This window comes from Lissotriton helveticus, chromosome 7 (assembly GCF_964261635.1).
Source record: "Lissotriton helveticus chromosome 7, aLisHel1.1, whole genome shotgun sequence".
NCBI classification, from domain to species: Eukaryota; Metazoa; Chordata; class Amphibia; order Caudata; family Salamandridae; genus Lissotriton; species Lissotriton helveticus.
The window spans coordinates 442438918-442458324 of record NC_136068.1 but is presented as its reverse complement, the minus strand read 5'-3'; the positions used below and the strand labels follow the sequence as shown (position 1 = coordinate 442458324).

The 19407-nt window shown below is 42.7% G+C and overlaps 1 protein-coding gene across 1 annotated transcript in view; it reads right to left on the bottom strand.

Moving 5' to 3' along the window:
• Window positions 1-294: 294 nt before the first annotated feature.
• LOC144768577 (sulfotransferase 1 family member D1-like) overlaps window positions 295-19407 on the bottom strand; it is a 207744-nt gene continuing 188631 nt past the window's right edge. The window contains exons 4-8 of the mRNA XM_078652360.1: window positions 16360-16457; window positions 15120-15246; window positions 7342-7436; window positions 7051-7231; window positions 295-4596 (exon numbers count right to left, since the gene is read on the bottom strand). Coding sequence (XP_078508486.1) covers window positions 4484-4596; window positions 7051-7231; window positions 7342-7436; window positions 15120-15246; window positions 16360-16457 — 614 coding nt within the window. The 3' untranslated portion in view covers window positions 295-4483. The remainder of the gene's footprint in view (window positions 4597-7050; window positions 7232-7341; window positions 7437-15119; window positions 15247-16359; window positions 16458-19407) is intronic.

The following is a 19407-nucleotide window of genomic DNA, read 5'->3' as shown; positions in this document are numbered from 1 at the left end:
ACAGGAGAAAACTCCCTGTGCTGCATGACCGTTTTTTTTTTTTTTTCAGAAACAATGCCCCCACCCCTACCCTAGTGCCATCCGTTTTGAGGTTTGGATCTTAAATAAAATAAAATAATGCAGAGCAGTCAGCCACTTGCCATTTATGTTTGAAGACAGTGCATCCAGTACACCAGATGGCACCTTTCACAAAGAGATAGTATGCATTCAACGTTCGAATCGCCCCACTTGTTGTACAATCCCCTCTCTCTACAATCCCCTCTTGTACCCTGGAATGACCGAAACAAACAAAGATTGTTGTTCATCCACAGTGTAGTCCTTTATTTCACTTTAATTTACTCGTTCCTGTTTAGATCTTTACTTTATTAAATTGATCATATTTCAAGCATAAGTGAAACACACACCTGTACAATTACATAATGAATTGCCCAGAAGATGCAAGCATACAAAAGGTTGCGTTATGGAAAAGATTGTATTTATATTATATACATTGGCTTAATCATCATGACCCACAAATTATGCTGAACTCCTTGGTACTCGCTGTGCCAGCAGGCCTCAACCTGCCCTGGCCTCTGGGGACCACCCAGGGTTTCCGACAGCACTGACGCAACATATTGACCAGCAGTCATTTTTATTGGTAGTACCTTTTCAGCCCTGCATTCCAGTGGTACTACCACCAGGGCACTGCATATCACCTTGACCCCACTGGGGTTCCTGACCCAGGGCACCCCCAAAAAGTTCTTAACACACACCCAGGCATCTCGGGTAGGGCAGGAGAGTCCAGGACCACCTGTAGGTCAGTCCCCCCTCCCGGCAGCCCAGGGCCCCAATTGAATGCTCACCCTGCTCTAAGGGTCAGTCAGTCCATACAAAGAAGAGTCCACATCTCAGTATCCATAGCCATTTTTCTGCCAGGGAACCAGCCTTTCAATGTTTGGGATGGGTGTGTGGGAATTTCCCCACTGGTCCACCACTTCAGGAGCCATTGGAAAGGGCAAAGAGGGTTTACCAGCTTATATCCTGTGCAGGCGCCCCCTTGTGCATTTGAATGACGTCACAAGAGCGCCTCTTGCTGCCAAAACATTCCAGGCCATCGGAGGCTCCCGTCCGAGATGCAAATAAGGGCACCTCGCCCTTAGTTGTGGGCGTCCCCAATCATTTCCGCCAACATTACAGGAGTCTCTAAATATAGCTGGTTGATAAACTGTAAATGAGCCCTTATCTCAAACCTCCCTAAAGTATATCTTGAAAAGCAGCTGGCAATTTTCTTTCCTTTTCAGATAGAATTTTCAGATTCTCCCCACTCAGGCATCACATGCCAAGAGAGCCACACTCTTCTACCCCTGGCCCAGCCCTGCCCTTCTTTACCCGTTCTTTTTAGTTCCATGCCTTAAGCCGCCTTGCTCACCTTTGACCTCTTGTTCCCTTCCACATCATTAAGTACACTCTCCTCTCTACTTCCACTGTGTGCACGTCCTTCATTCTTCAAATTTTTTTTTTACTGTTTTACCCTTCCTTTGTTCTGCATTGTATCTCCTCTACCACTGTACTTATAGGGTGACCACCTCCCTCCAGTTCATTACCGAAAGTGTCCAGTCCTAATTTTTCACAGTCTAATTATTGACATCAGGTGTGTTATTAATGAGTCCAATGGAAGAAAAACAAGCCAACAACATACAGGATGGTTTAGGCTATTACACAAAAGCCCAGGACTTGAACTAGTGTCCGTAGTGACCTGGAGGGAGGTGGTTGCCCAGTTACATACTGATATGTAGCAAGGTTTGTGCTACATAAATCCACACGCATACACATAAGTATACATAGAACTACAAAGTCACACAAACGTGTAAAAAGGATAACTCTTAATTTCTCCTAACGTTTCACACACTGCATGTGTGTTGTGTAAGGGAGTAAGGGGGGGTCGCTGCACTCGGGGGCTCACAGACAAGGGTTGCACACAACAATGACTGACACCACACACTTTGGATGCTAGTGTGGACCGGAAGCCTCGAGCAACCTCCGTCCATTTATTTATAGCCTTCTGGCCACGCCTGGCCAGAAGGTGCTACAAAGTGTGTGGGTGCTTCCGGGTCTCAGTCGAGACCCGCGAAACACTAGAACGTCACATGTTGCACTGTGCACCGCACATTGAATATGTGCAATCTTTAAAAGCTTATCTAGGCATTGAATGTTGTACTCGAAGCGTGCCCCTGCAGTACAAACCCTTTGCTAGGCATTAGGCACACACCTTTCTACTTTTATACGTGTGGCGCTATGCAGCCCGAAAGAGCACCAGCGCTGGGGAAGAGAGCAGCATGGCAACTATTACTAGACATGGCGCTGTGCTGCTGTCTCCCGTAGCGCAAAGCAACACAGCAACTTTGCATTAGCAAATCAGCCCCCAAGATTTTCAAGTGGTGATATGGAAGATTGCCCACTGAAATGTACATGCAGCGTTGCTCAGTATGGAAACGTATTACTAGAATAAATTTGTGACACAAAATTGATAAATGAGCATTGTTAAACGTACTGAAGATTTATTGAAGAGTATAGGTTAAGAATGAGATTTAGAAGCATCCAAATGCCTTCTATTGCCATTTATACGTGCAGAACGAGACCGAGACAAGAGAAGGAAGTGCCTAAACTAGGCAAAGATAAATTGCAAGATCTTTTCATGAAAGATTTTAACCACTAAGTTCTGGGACAAGAATCAGGAGCCGATCAAAGATTAACCTGCTCAGCCTCTATGAAGGCAATGAAACCAGACCTGGCAAAGCATCTCACTACAGGACTCTCAGGGGCTCCATATTCAGACTGTGTCCCCAAACATTTTTCCATTATTCATCTGAGCACAGTGGCCCTTTCAATGAATGTTGAATCCTGTGTTCTGCTTCTAATGAATGTCTCAACAGGTGTGTACATTTCAATAAGCTTTTTTAGTAACTTTTACGTGGGGGTTCTTCCAAATGGAATGTACATATTGAAATCTGCCATTGGTCGTCACACGTGTCTCATTCCAGTCCTTTTTTGCTTTTGCCAACTGTGGCACTCTTGGTGAATAGGAACAGGCCAGGTCCCCTTTGCCCAAGAACACAAGCAACCCCAGACAGCTTTCGGCCTATTTAGGCCGCATCAGTAGGGTGCACCTTGATTCCTATAGCATAGTGAACACAAGGCCCATGGCTGTCCTTACGGTCTCACTTAAGTTGTAGCACTGAGGAAAAGAAAAAAGGTGATGAGTGGAATTTTTGAATTAATCTCAGCCACCAGGACAAACTAGGGCAACTTACCAGTTCAGCATTTGTTTTGCACCTTATGCCACGAAGTACCAATGACTGAGATCAGTTCAAGTATTCCATCCATAATTACCTGTGGCTGAAAATATTTAAAGCATTCCAGCCATTACTTTTTTGTTTTTTCTGAGCAAGTTGTGTGATACATATGCTCAGATGTGGGTCCAATGATACTTTACCATTGAATTCAAGCTGCAACTCAATGACGACAACCAAAAGGCCGATACAGGTTTGGGGCTGCTTGTGTTACCATCTGAATGGGACCTGGCCTGGCATTTCAGACAGGACAGTTCCGCTAGGAGGATAACCAAGACGGATTTGCATATTGCAAGTCCTTATTTACTGTGGCATAGCAAACAAAATAAAGATGGACTGAAAGGTGGCCCAAGTAATTGCCAAGAATAATTCAAACATCCCCTCAATCACTTTTTTGCTTTTCTAAGAGATCTACAGAATGCCCACACCAATTCATGTTTCAGAGAAAAGAGGATCACGCTTAGAAAGTAAACACAATCCACTTACGTGAGGTAACTACAAAAAAATCATGCAAACCCATTCAATTAGGGGACCTAGCAGATCCACAGAGAGCCCTGAACTAGGGCGAGATCCTCCTAAGAGATTGTTTTGATCATCTTATAAGGCAAGTCATCAACACTCTAATATTTACCAACATATTGTGTGGAAATGTACCTTCATACATTGAAAGCGAGATGGTCATGTCGTTCATGGGCCCACAGAAGACAGGGTGCCTAGCTTAGAGTATGGAGGATGGGTCGCTTCATCACAAACATGACGGATATCCTGTCTATCTTATTACAAGTGTATTATAGCCTATGGCCCTTTCTAATAAGGTATACTGAATATTCATCACATTTGTGACTCAGTACCTCTCAGTCAAACTCTAAATTAGTCCACAGTGCTTTTTACCATTCTAAAGGATTTGAATTTCCCTGGAACAAGATGCAATGTATTCACTGAGGTGATCAAGAGTGGACTATAGGGAGGGCTGGATGGTGGGTGTGGCAAAAAGCTATAACATATGCAGGCTGATGGGCTAAAGGGTAAAGACATCCCCCTTGCCGAAGAAACCAAATGAGGAATGGGATCAATGGAAATTCAAAAACTGCTTGTGGCAGGTCAAACACATTTTTTGTGAGACGAAAACAAGGAGGGGATCCTTGATCCGAATGTCAGAGTTCTGTTCTAAAGGGCAACGAGGGACCCGCCATATTCTTCTCGTAGTCTTCATCGAACTTTTCATTTTGGGTTACAGTGAAGTGGTTCTTCCAGTCCCAGACAATTCCTGTCCAAAGAGAGATATCACTTTAAATTATACATTGGAGGTTTCAAGAGAAACAAATGCTGTCTATTTTTTCCCAGCAAGGAGAGGTATCATGGGCAAGCACAGGTGGAGGTGCCCTGGGAACACAAGGAGTTTTTTGCTGATGTATACATTATAAAGAGAGCCGAAATGGTAGTGATAGGAGGCAACATGAACTGCAAGGGAAGAAGAAATGCAGGTGAACATTGAAAAGGAATGGTATTCTTCATAGGACACAAAATGGATCTCTTTATGGCAGTCTAATGTTTGGAGTCATCGAGGAGGCATTTCTGTGGACATCCAGGCAGTCTTTCGACAACTTCACATTTATATATATGGTGGTCCTTAATTTGGCATAATCTAGAACTTCATTCCAAATATGTCCTATGTGTTTGTTTAGGTTTTTGCGCATCACACTAACACTGCCACAGAGCACTCAAAGAAGTTGTATTCATGCAGATGTGGCAAAAACAGCTTTCAGAATGTCTCAGTTAGAGTGAATATCGTGCAGCAAAGGTAGGCTTGGAGGTAATCTGAGGATATTGCATCCTGGGATACTTACAGGTGCCCCCAACTCTCTGGCCTACCATGGAACAGAAACTCTGTATAGTTCTGAAGGTAGCTTTGGCAGCTCATCAACATGAGTGTTAGGGCAGCCACCTGTGAGCAACCACATAGTGCCAAGGGCATAGCTATCAGCAATGCAGCAGGCACAGTGGAACTACAGCCCAAAGATCTGAGGGGCTCCCTGAAACCAAAGTGTAGGTGCCTTTTTTCAACCAAAAAGGATGGTGGAGGCGCGTTTCCATGCCTGCATGAAGGTTCATTACACATTTGCTATGCCTCTACATCTTACACTGGTCTCTGCCAGATCACAGTTCGCAGTTCCCATAAAAAATATGATGTTTTCATGTACACTGCTATTGCACCTCAGTGCTCCACACCAGGATCAGCTGAGGAGCACATGAGGAGGATGAAGACGGAGGCCGAGGCTGCCTAGTCTTGACTGAAATTCATGCCTATTTTCCCACCTCCCTACCCTTCCTGTTTCTATCTCACTCTTGCAGGTTCTCTACACTGGATCAAAGTCAGAGGATAAAAAATAAGTAGAAGTGCTAAAAAACGATCACTGGGGAACACCATCAGCAAACAATGGCACAAATGTACCAGTGGAACCTAACTATGATCCACCTGCAGTGTTGTGTCTGTACGTAGCACTCTCCAGACAGATGTCTGAAAATACGCGGTTAGGTTTTAATTCAGCTTTGCCCTCTCACTAAGGCACATTTCATATTAATTTGCAGGCATACTGTCTATGCCTCGGGCAATGTGGCATAGCTGCTAAAAATGAGGCTGTCAGGGTGACCAACAATGCAACCCCTATGACCTATTTCATTCCACGCAGAGGAGCAGGGGCAGGGGCCCAAACCCAGCACTGGCTTCATGGAGGCAATTTCAGTAAACAATGTATGCAGTATTGCTCTGGGAGTGTGTTTCTGTGTGGGAGAGAGAGTGTTTAAGTGTATGTGGGCATGTGTGTTTTTGAATTTGCTACACTATATGTGAGAGCAACAGTGGGCATGTGAGTGAGTGTGAGAGTGTGTGTGTGTGTGTGTGGTGGGAGGAGTGATAGCATGTTAGAGTGTAAATGTGCTAGAGAGTGTGTTTGTGAATGTGAGAGCTTGAAGGGAGAGTGTGAATGTGTGCCTGAGCTCATGAGTGTGTGGAAAAGCATGAGAGGGTTTGAGTTGTGTGCATTTGAATGTCTATGGCTTGAGTGTGAGAGTATGTGTATGCTTTTGTGTGTCCCTGTGCATGTGTGTGGGTATAAGTGTGATCGACTTGAGCTAAAACGCAGTAACTGACATATTTGAGGTGATTCTTGGCCTATCTGTGCCTCTATGGCAAAATGCTAACACTGAAATGCTAGAGGTAAGTTTTGGCATAGGAAGGACAGCCAAGACATGCAGCAGGCACCCCTGGCAAAAAGCAGTCCCTGACATATTCAAATTAATTATTGGCATATGATGATACCCAGAGCAACTTGGTAGAACTATAATATAGAGGATGCATGACACATGAGAGTATGAATGGCAAACTCTCAAACATTGAGAAAACTCATAGGAAAAGTACTGGAGGTGCCCTTTACAGAGTCTATGTTTTTTAAAGAACATTATACGAAAACTGTGCACTATTTGGCTTCTTTTTTAGAGAACAATCTTTGTGGAAAACCCACCAGAGACTGCTAGCTCAATTCACTGACTGGAATGTGTGGAAAATACTCTGACACACCACCTTCAAAGATCTCTAGCCACCACTGCTGGGCAGTACATATATTGTAGCTCAACAAAGAATGACCAGCCCTCAGGGAAGAGATCTGAGTAGGACATAACTCTCTTTTACAAGGACAATTTGTGGTCAAAGGGAGGGACTCACCCTTTCTCATGAATGGGGACACATTATGATCCATGACAACAATTGGGATGGTACCATAGATGGACATAAAGTTCTGCTCCATCTCCTTGAATGATGTGTGGTAGACAATCTTCTCTAGAACCTCATCGCCAAGATCCTTCTCCAAGAACTCACTGATCTTCCGTATTTCACGCATCGGGTCCTGAGGAGAATGGGATAAGGTGTTAGTTTGCTGAATGCTACCTGCAGTCGTGCAGGTAGATGTAATGGTGAGATTTGCTTACATGATGTTGGGGAACTTTCAGCTCTCACCTCCATAATATCCTCATAGAACAGGTAGAGGACACAGGGATCCTTTCTCTTCTCCCACCAGCCCTTCACGTGGGCATACCAAGAGCCGTAGCTAACTGTTACAAGAGCAGTCAAAATGCATACAATTACATCAACATGTTACATATCCACTAAGAACTCTGTCCAAGTGACCATGCTCCCTTAACAATAAGAAATAATTACAGTTAAAAAAAACAGATGGAGATAGACATGGCTCATATTTAATATATGTTTTCCTATTGTGCAGTCTGCCTGTAATTACACCAAAATGTATAGAATTCTGGAGTCTCACAAGTTAGTTTATGCCAATGTATGCCTACAACATCATATCTCAGAATTTCAACAAACATGTGTGCTGCTAGCATATCATGGCCAATATACTGAAAACTAAAATACTGTGGATACACATATATATTGGTAAGTATAGACCTACTTCTCTTAAATCGACATTTATGTATCTTGAAGATATATATCATCAATGTAAATTTATCTAGTGCTATGTATTTTGAAACTTGGCTTACCAATATACACGTACCATTACATTATTCTGGTTGTAAATATTTCAATAACAATATTTTTTTAAGCACAATATTTACTACTCGATCTCATGATAGTATACCACACATAATCAACAAAAGCCACTTCAGAAATCTTCTGTGAGGACATTACATCAGAGGATTGTGTAATCGCCCATTCCAAGCATTTAGCTAGGCCTCTGCTAGTGTGCAGGAGTCCTACCAAAATATGGTGGGGCAGACTTACTAAGGCCTTGCGTTGTTCTTGTGTGACACAAGTTGTTGTAAGGCAATTAAAGTCCTTAACTGAGATTTACTAAGCCATGCAAAGCCACTTTGTGTGGTTTAGTAAATACAAAGTAACACAACACATTACTTTGTGTGAGGTAGGTGTTACATGGGTGGAACATGGTTATTCTCATGCATCTACCTATGTATTTCGACACAAAACTCAGATTTACAAAGATTTGTACACCTGGGTTTGTGCCAGAATGGTGCACCTAACCAACAGAGTTGTAACAGGGAGAAATAACTTTATTTCTCCTAGTTAATTGCTCTTTATACGTGTGCCACATTCTACGGCACAAATAGAAAGAGAAATATAGCTCTAAGGATTATTTTTGTGCGGGTGTCTTTTGCACTACGGTGCATGGAAGTCTCCGTTGGCGCTTGGCAGCACACAGTATGTCAGCACAAGGAGAGAGCAGAAATGCTCAATATTTTTGTAAATATGTTGAATTTCTGCTCTCTCATTTTCACTCAATGCAGTGCAGCAAGTTGCCTTGCTGCGCTGCTCTGCGTGAAAGGATGGTAGCTCTACCCAGGAGTTTTTATTAGCAACTTGCACTTATACTGACTCCCAATATTAGATCCCAACATATTATCAAGATAAGTAACTGGGGAGTTCAGAATAGTGAATGTATATGTCCATATAAATGCTTACTAGGGCAACGCTTGGGTGTCACTATTGAGGAGTCTGTATATTTCTTGGTCGATATTATTGACCGTGATATTTTACCATAAAACCCGTTTGATACACGATGAACTATTGCCCGGGTTAGGTCACCTTCAGAAATAAAATGGTTCATTATGACAAAGTGGTAAACACAACTTTAATTCAGATACCTGTTGACATTGGTGAATTTGAAGTTGGGGAAGCTGGGCAACAGTTTCTTGTATATTGAATATTGATTCATCACCCTACAGTAAGAGTGAACGCTGTTCTTTCATTAATCTTTAAAATAGGAGTGTGTGATGTAGGAGCTGCCGGAATGGGTTCATGCTGCAAATGTGCGAAGTAACCAGCTACAAACCTAAGCAAGGGATAGCCAATTAGGTCAAAGCTGTCTGTACCTGGACCAACTACGTAGAATTTGATTGTGCCGAAGGTGGTTAATCACATTTAAGGCACATTTTAGTTCATTAGAAGTGAACGATTAGGGATCAGGAGAAACAGCAGCTAGTGAACGGGAGGTCTCCTACATTTCAGCCTTCTCAGCTCTCAGCCAAACCATGACACAGAGGTGGAATAATGAACTTCGATGTGTGGTTGCTTTGCACAATATTCAGCACCCATATGTCTTTTATGATTTCCTGCCACTCTGGAAGATATTTCAAAATACTTCCTCCTCTTGGAGCTGATAATGGAAACAGGGCAATACAAAACCTTTGCTTTAGTCAGGTTGAAGTCTTTCCAGCTGCAGCAGTGGAACATTGTCATCCTCTACCTCTAGCTACCCCCCATTGCACATTGGGCCGTTTCATTTGAGACTGATGTTGGTGTCAGTGAGGGTGTTTAACCCTCTGTTGATAATACTGATGGGCTTGAGACTTCTGATTTCACCTGTAGTTCTCATTTGTATTTGATGAACCTTTCTGTCTCTGTGTGAACCGAAAACTGATGTTCAATAAAGTGGATGTATGACATCACAACGCATGCTTTTACAACGCATGCCTTTACAACGCGGTTTTTACAACACATGCCTTTACAACGCATAGTGCTTTGGGGCGCTGGATAGTGAATTGTTTAATTTACTATTCCAACTCCAGTCCCCGTGGATAGTAGGGAAGGTGTTGGATAGTAAATTAAACCTATTCCCTATCCTAGAGCGCCCCCCAGCGCAATGCGTTGTAATGGTTTGCGTTGTAAAAGTTGCGTCGTAAAGGCACTGCGTGGTAAAAGTTGCGTTGTAAAGGATGTTTCCCCAATAAAGTATAGGTTTAAGATTGTTCATGGTTGCCGGGTTTAACACTAAGATTAATTAGGCAAAACCAAATCATGGCAGTAATTGCGAGATGGCAAGTTAGAGGAGACGGATGCAACAATAAAGATGTGGGTGAACTTTATTTTAGCTTTGTTAAACTCCTCTTGGAATACTTGAAAGGCTTCTGTTTGATTTTCGCGAAACTCTTCTGCAGAGTGAGGGGCTCTATCGGCCAAGGAGAGTAGCAGTCCTTGCTGCTTTCATTGATGTCACAACTGACCTGCAGACCTTCATGGAAACATAATCAAGTGTCTGATTTTCTATGTCATGGTACTTCTGAGTGAGAAAGCAGCTGAGCCATGCCTTTCACTTGATTTGACCTCAGGAAAAGTGAATCCTGATCACTAGGCCTTTATTTCTTTAGCAACAATTGTATCGGAGCTTTTAATGGAAGCAGACATCAAGAAAAAGCTCCTACTTAGCTTCTAGGTCCCTGTACAAAGGAACCATATGTTCGGAAGTTAACGTGAAGTTTACTGAGATCTGTGACTGAGGAGGAGTCATTGGTAGAATCAGTTTTTCTGTTTCTGTAGCCAATATGTTGAGGAATCTGTTGATGTCATACAGTAGTGTACCCCTTGAAAGAGTAGATACGCTAAGGCATATTTTGATATTCAATCTCGTACATGTAGTTGGTCATATTGGGTGCATCAATAAGGTGGACTTTGGCCTTTTTGTTGAATGAGCCCTTAAAGATGAATAGTGTCCCTTTAAGAGTACACCTCAGTGTATGTGATATGGAAGTGGAGTAGATTTTCGAAATGATGGAGACTTACTTCGAACTAAAAGTGTTTTTAGTTCCAGAGTCTGTGATGGTGGCAGTGCCAGAAACCCCACAAATAGCAACAGAGCTGAAATATTCACAGATGGGAGATTGAGACACAGTCTATGGAGATGATATAATGACAATGGCAGGAGACTGTGGCATTGTTGAATAAAAACTAAAATCCTCAGAATCCAACATTTACAAGTATTGACTTCCTGGTCTTGAGGGTTTTGAAACTCAAGATGGAGCAGTTGTTGAATGCCTCAGTGTTTAAGGATATCTCAATATTAAAGGGGTCACAATAAGGCTCAAAGGTGAGCAGGTAGCAATTACACCTGTCCTTGATGTCAAATGGGAGTCCCAATATTTATCCTGCAAGCACACGTTTTCAGATCTCCAACAAGGGCTGCGTGTTAGGGGGTATGGTGGTTCTTGCTGTATGTAGATCCTTCTGTCTTCAAATGTTTTTTAGCTTCCTCCCGCATGTCATGCACGAAAATCTTCTCTATGGAATGTCCTATGGGGGATTATTTTGTCAAAGTAGACAGGTTTGGTATTTCTGTGTGTTATTTTTTTCTAGGACAGTTCATAACAAATTGAAAGCAGGAAAGTAAAATAGAAACAAAGGTGACAAATCCTGCCAGATAACACTTCCAACCACAGAGGTCCCTAAATTCATTTCAACTTTAAAAAAAATCTGAAACAGGAATATTTTTCTCATAACAAGAAAGAGACAGCACATTTGCTGCAAAGATCCTGCGAAGAGGAGCTGGAGAAGGGAGCAGAAGCACCTCCCACTGCATGGCATGGAAGAATATGTGAACTATTGTTTTTCTTAAAGAATCGTGTATGCAGGAGGATGGCTTTTTACAGGTTCACTTCCACTTTTTGATGACTTCAGGTACTAGTGTAATTACTTTGAACACTAGTGTGGTGTTGTCAAGCTCCCAGTGTATACCAGTGGGTACAAACTGGCTAATCTGTGAATAGCAAGGCTGACTTCCCAGTATGTCCCTAGTAAAGGTACTAAGAGTACCTACATCCTATGAGGTAAGGCGCCTTGAGTGGACTGCAGCTCTAATCGTCCCACTACTTACATGGCAAATGAAACATGACAGTGGAAGCACTGTCATATTCAACCTGTCAAATGAACCCTTTTGACAGGCTCAATTTCTTACCAATAAATCACCCCTAAAGTCCCCTTAAGTCTATTCTAAGTGCCCAGAGTGTAGGAGGCATGGTTCTGAGTAGCAGGCCATGTATTGAGTGTGCGTGTTTTACATGACTTGGTAGTGGAACATCTCCAAAGTGGATTTTCCCTTTTGGAAAGCTGGTAGCCCCAGAATATAATATGTCAGTGACTTTAATTAATTCCAATAAAATGTAACATTCCAATGGTACTAGCCAGAAGGGTGTTTAAACGTGTAAAATGAATGGCTACTTATTGCCAAAGTTAGATTTAAGTTAAGTATTTTAGAAAAGCTGCGCTAGAAACTGTACTTTTCCAAGTTGCCTAAAAGGGCACTTATAGCCTCTTCCGATTGGCCCAGCTGCTTCCAGCTGCCCCGCCCTGCCCAGCAATTATGTGGCAAGTGTCCTCAGGAACTGAGAACAAGGGAGCCATCTGCTGGAAGGAGTCTTCCTCTCATGTAGCAGGATGGCTGGGGAGTGGGCTAGCGGTCTAATTACATTTCTAAGGCAAGATGCCCTGGCAAGAACAGGTATTACTGAATCCGTGTCTGCCATGTTTCCTTTGTTGGCCAGCCAGGATGGTTGCACTTTAAGTAGATTAGGAATAGTGCTGAAGGTTAAGTATAGTCCCCAGGTAGCCACACTTCTGAGGTGGGATAGGGAGCTCCATAAGGAGAAAAAAGGATGTGGCCATGTGACCATGTTGGTAGTAGGTAGAACAGTGCAGTCTGGGATAGCTTAATGCCACACTCCCCAGGAAGTAGTCACAAGGTGAGTAGGATTGCCCCAGAGAGCATTAGCCCTAGTGGCTAGTGAGTCCTACCTTCACACAAGTTTGTGCGGAAGATACCATTGACAACCCTACAATAGCACTCAGATCACTAGTGAACCTGTCAGAAACAGAGAAAGGCCTGTGCCTACAGGACCTTTACACTGCACAAAGAGAAGCTGCATCAAGAAGGGCTGTACCTGCTGCACCAAGGATTTCACCAAGAAGGACTGTGCCTGCTGTGTGCCTGCTGTTTGATCAGTGAGGAGCAGCCTCAAGGGCTGGTGGTCTTGCTCCCACATGTACCCAGAATTGAAGCTTGGTATCTGAGGACTAGTTACCTAAGCTCCTGTACAGTTACAGGATCCCAAAAAGTTTTAGGAAGTCCCTAGCAGCCTATAGAAAAGGAAATTCCAGTTGATCCAATCCAATTAGTTTGCCCTCGACCCTGCCGGGGCATTCTCCACGTAAAAGCTAAAGGGCCTCATTACAACTTTGGCAGTGTGGGAGCGGGGCACCATGCCACCCCCCCCTCCCACACCACCAAAACCGACAGCCAACCAACTGCCAGGTTGCACATTGTAATCCGAGTGGGCGGTCCTGCAGTGGCAGGCCCACGGTGCTGCCTTTCAAAGGCTCAAAGGAGAGTCTTAGAAAGGCAGCACCATGGGCACACCACAGCGTGTTCTCGCATGGCATGGATGGTAAAGTCCATGCCGTGCTGGAATCGGGGGCACATGCAGACAGGGGGGCCCACCATGTGCCCCCCTGCATGCAACCTTAGGATTTTTATTGTTTTGGTGTTTTATATGAATTGGAGTGGGGTTTTTATTGTTATATGTTTATTTAAAAAAAAAAAAAGTTTTGGGGAATTTTAAAAGCTTTACACATCTCTTCTCCGAAGTTAAGCCTGACTGCTCTTTGCCAAACTACCAAGAGTGGTGCTAAGGTTGAAGTCTCATAACCTCATCAACTAATAAACCAGTTTCCAACAGTGCAATTTTCAACATTTTAAAGAAGCAACCTATCTAATTATACACCCCTGTTTAATCTTTTCGCTTTGAAAATGATCTCTGTAAATTATACTTTTCATATTTATCAGTACCTATTCTGCTAGTGACTTTATTAGCTAAGAGGCTATTTGTAAGGAAAAAGAAAGTGGCATTTAGAAAACATTACCTACTTAATTGTCCTTTCCAGCTATTTTGAAAATATATATATCACCAAGCACATGAGCAGAACTTTTCAGTGCTTCTGACTATCAAGAAAGATCCTCTAAAGAATAACCATCTTTCAATGCTCATTGAAGTCATTTGGAAAAATAATTGTCTTCCTCTACACCTTTTGATACAGTAAGGTATATTGTAATATCATTGCATTGCTGTGAGTCTTGATCCAATTGTAATGGCACACCCTGTGATTTTCCTTCTGGGTGGTTCTGCGACATACATAACCCCTGAAGAGTATGTTAAAGACCTGTGAGCTTATCCTCAAAAGCTCTTGGAACGGCGACTTGATATTACATGTTGCAACCTCCTCACATAGCTTTCTGGTAGCATCTTCATTTGAATAATTGACCAGTTCATGTGTTAGTGACATGAGGGTTTTTTACAGCTCCCTTTCACAGCTCTCCTTTACCACAAAGATAAACTGTGGGCAGAATATCAAGAGAACAGCTGAAAACATCTGACCACCACTCCAATCTGTGATGCAAAACAAAAACTAATATGGAGGACATCACATTTCCTTCTCAACTGCTGTTTGCTCGACTAGGCCTTTGGTATTTATTTCTCTAATGTATCCCTCACGTCTTGTATCTAGAATGACATAACATTTAACAACAGTAAAAAATTGCCTCCTTGAGAATTTAACACTTTTTGCACTTCTAAACATACACCTACTTCAAGTAGGCATAAGTGATGCAGTTGGTATACAAAATTATTTTAAATAGCAGTTTTTCAAAGGGTGGTTTGAAGAAAAAGAGAGAAAAAACAAAATGTCCAATTCTCTAACTGTACCTGTTGACTTAATATGCTGTAGAACATGTACACTCCTAGGGCTAGGGCTGGAATGTATGCATTTGGAAATCTACGAACATCACAGTATCCACTAAAATGCATTTGGTGTTTAGAAAATGCAAACAATTAAGTAGAGGAAGCAAACTGCAGGCATGTGCCTTTGTGGACTTCCTCATTGTTTGTCAATTGGATCTTAAGTTACGGGCTGCAAGCAACCTATGGAGGTTGCAGACTCACCATTTCCAGCCAAGTACTTCTCCAGGAACTCGTCCCAGGTCCCAGGATCTGGATGGACCCTGGACATCAGATGGAAGTAGTAAAAGGAGACTGCAACATCCTTGGCATTTCGAGCAACATAGATGATCTGCAGAAGAAAGAACCGGAAGTGGTGTCTGGTGTCAATTATTAGAACACTGGATTGTTGAGAAAGTCACTGAAGATAATGAAGTGGCTCTGGACCAATAACGGCTGGTGTAGACCTTCAGCACCAACATTCCAATGTTTGCTTTTCTCTTTCTCCCTTTATAATTCCTCACAGTCGTCCCTCAGTGGGTGGAATGTTGTAATAGCCTCATAGCCTTTCTGCTAAAGGGTATATCGGTTGTCACAGTGCCCTCTTCTTACAGGCCTTTACCCGCTGCTCAGTCTTATAACTTGGGTTCAGGGCCTTTGACAACTGGGCATAGCCCTCGACAACATGCTATAAGGATGTATTAAGCACCTCATTTTTATTTGGTAAGATAACATATTTGGTTGATGCCAGGATAAAAGGAAGGTCTGTGAGCTTCTATATATCAAAATTTGGTAGTTGTCAAACATGGCACTGAGATTCAGTGACCTAAAGGAAAAGACAACCTGGCAGGAATGAGTGGTACTCCCATAGATGACATGTTCTGTATTATTATGACAATTTCCTAAACCCAACATGTACTAAAGATAACAATCTCTCTATATTTGCGACAGTTTTCTAAACCCGTAAGGCCCTATAAATGACAAGATCAGCCTTCGTGCACTCGTACAATCAGCTCTCCCTCTGTACCAATGACAGGTGCAGCATCCTCAACTGATCCCCTGACCCTTCCAGCTCTAAATGAAACAGGCTCTACGTTCCTGTGCCATACCAGAGCCCATCAAGCAGCTAAGGCTACAGACTATGTATACCTCTGTCAATCCCACTAACCCAATCCACCCTTAGAGATAACAGGCTCTTTATCCCCTACCAATCCCAAAACCAACCCACTCTAGATATATTCTGAATTCCCCTGCGTCTCCTCCCTCTGAGACATAATGACACAGGCTTTGCATCTATTTCCAAGTTCCCTGAGTTATGCAGCCCTAGATGTCATTCATGGACTCTGGATCCATTGGCCTGTTTGCAGAGCTGTTCAGCTGTTCACTGTACCAATCACATCCTGTCCAGGATTTAACTCCTTACGTAACCCTTTCCATTCTTCTCCCTTGTGTCAGGGCCTGGTACCTTGCAGTTGTTCTCCCAAAATGTATTGGGCAGAAGTTCAATTGGTAAGTGGGTCTTGATGAGCCTAGTAGACACTGCATCCCTCAAGAGCTGAATCCCTGTGAATGGAGAGAGACATCATGTTAGACCTATTCTTCAGTTTCTGGTAAATTCAAGGACTACTAAGTAATCCTTGTAACAAATACTGCTGTGTTGCTGTAATCCCTGGAACTACAGAAGCCAGATATATGCAAGCTCGTGAATTGCCAATTACCTGCCTCAGTAGGCAGCTGCCCCACTGGGAATCAAGTAACAAGCATTAAAAATGCAATAGGTCTCGCCGTTAATTAAGTTAAAGCCATTTGCTTTGCTATACAATACCATTGGCAAAGCAAATGGCTTTAACTTAATCAGGGCGAGACCCATTGCATTTTCAATGCTTGTTTAATCTAGCCACTCTTCCTTCTTACCATGCATCCATACAACCTTCATTCCTTCCATCCATCATTCTATTAATCATTCTCTATCATCCACTCTTCTCTGCATCTGTCTCTACATCTATCCTCCTCCCAGTACTTCTATTTCTTCATGTGTCCCTCCATCCACCCACCCATCCATCCTACTCTCTAGTCACACATCTGTGAATCCACCTGTGATACATCCGCCATCCAGGAGGCTCACTCATCCGAGAACAATTGTTTTGGAAAAAAATGTGAGACCCAAGCGCCCCTTGGCAATGAAAAAATGAAATATATCTTTAAAAGGTAGATAACATCAAAAGTGGAATGGCGGGAGTATACATTACAACTGCACCAGTAATGATACTATACCAAGGAAACAATGGTTTAACATCCATTACAATGGTAAAACAAAACATTTGGTCATCTAGGCACTGTCCAGACCCCCAGAGTAGCCCTTTATTTGAGGTTGTAATACTAAAATCAGGAAACAGAAAAAAGCGCTTGGTATGCATATTTACTGTAGCAAATTAGCGCAAGTGACTTCAAGTCCACTTTGACCCTAGTGACATGACAGGTTTGCCGACTTATCACATCCTGACCCCTCGACAACCACTGATTCCCCCTAATCTAAAAGGTTAGAGGGGGAAATGGGTGGAGTTTAGAGAACCTTAACAGAATTCATACAAGTTGGTTTTCTTTCTGTCCCTGACACTGCCCTTAGGATTTCTGGGACCAGGGGTAGGTAGAGAAGTACCAGGACTACCAAAGAGGAAGCTAGAGCTAGCACTAGCAACAACTACCCCTCTCTACTCCTATTTAAAGCTCATGCCCTTTTAGCTTTAATGAATCCAAGCAGAAATTCTGATCCAGGGCTGTTTTTCCACCCTGTCTGGCTTTGTCCCCGCGTGTGCGGCACGTGTCTGCCTTCCCTGGGAGCCTGGTCTGGTTTAAGTGCGGTGGAGGCAGGAGACATGCTTATGGCTCTGTGGCAATATGAGAAATGGTTATTACTACTGCCCAAATCACTGAGCCTATCCCTGATGAGGATGAAAGGTTGAGCTAAACTCACCATGGCTAATATCTCTGACATGTCACTCGGCAGCCGGCATGTCAACTCACCTTGCTGCCTCATTTCTCTAGTTGGTCAATACGGTGTTCTCAAAAGATCACAGGCCACTGCAGCATCGCTTGTGTTCCATTAGTCTAATATGGGGCAACCCTGCAGGAAAAATCGCCTGGACAATTTACAACTGGTTTCAGCTGCAGCATTTATATGTGCATGTGGCCATATGTCTGAGCTCTTCGAATTAAAACCCCAACAGACCCCACCATGTGCTACAAACAAATTCCAAGGTACAACTGGGACTCCTCCACAGTAGTCGAGTGCATGCCCCAAGCACCCTAAAGCCAGGAAGCAACTGTGTCCAATGGAGACCATATGTAACTGGCGGATCACTGACATAATATCGACTGACAGAATATCGACTAGCAAAAATATCGAGGATAAAATATCTACAGACAAAATATCGAGTTTGTATCTACAAACAGGTAAGCACAAAAATATCAAGTACAAAATATCGTTTACAAAAATATAGTTTTAAAAAATATCGACTTTATTAAAAACAGTGTTAAAGTAAATTAAAATTAAAAATTAATTACTAAAATATACTTAAAAATACTTAAATTAACTTATAATAATTAAATAATAAATGAAAGTTATAAAAAAAATTACAATCATATTTGTTAAAACACATATATATATTAACATAATATAATTAAATAATATCCAATATTATTACCATAAGTGTAAAAAATAATATTCCCACTCCACAGAGTGCAACTGTAGGGAAAGCGTTGGATAGCGTAGGGGTAAAAATTACTATTCCCACTCCAGTGGGTGCAACAGTGAGGAAAGCGTTGGATAGCATAGGGGTAAAAATTACTATTCCCACTCCAGTGGGTGCAACCGTAGGGAAAGCGTTGGATAGCGTAGGGGTTAAAATTACTATTCCCACTCCAGTGAGTGCAACAGTAGGGAAAGTGTTGGATAGCGTAGGGGTAAAAAATTACTATTCCCACTCCAGTGGGTGCAACAGTAGGGAAACTGTTGGATAGCGTAGGGGTAAAAAATACTATTCCCACTCCAATGGGTGCAACAGTAGGGAAAGCATTGGACAGTGTGGGGGTAAAAATTACTATTCCCACTCCAAAGAGTGCAACAGTAGGGAAAGCGTTGGATAGCGTAGTGGTTTAAATTACTATTCCCACTCCAACGAGTGCAACAGTAGAGAAAGCGGTGGATAGCGTAGAGGTAAACATTTCTATTCCCACTCCAGTGGGTGCAACAGTAGGGAAAGCGTTGGATAGCGTAGGGGTAAAAATGACTATTCCCACTCCAAATAGTGCAACAGTAGGGAAAGCGTTGGATAGCGTAGGTGTTAAAATTACTATTCCCAATCCAAAGAGTGCAACAGTAGGGAAAGCGTTGGATAGCGTAGGGGTGAAAATTACTATTCCCACTCCAAAGAGTGCAACAGTAGGGAAAGCGTTGGATAGCGTAGAGGTAAAAATTACTATTACCACTCCAGTGGGTGCAGTAGGGAAATCG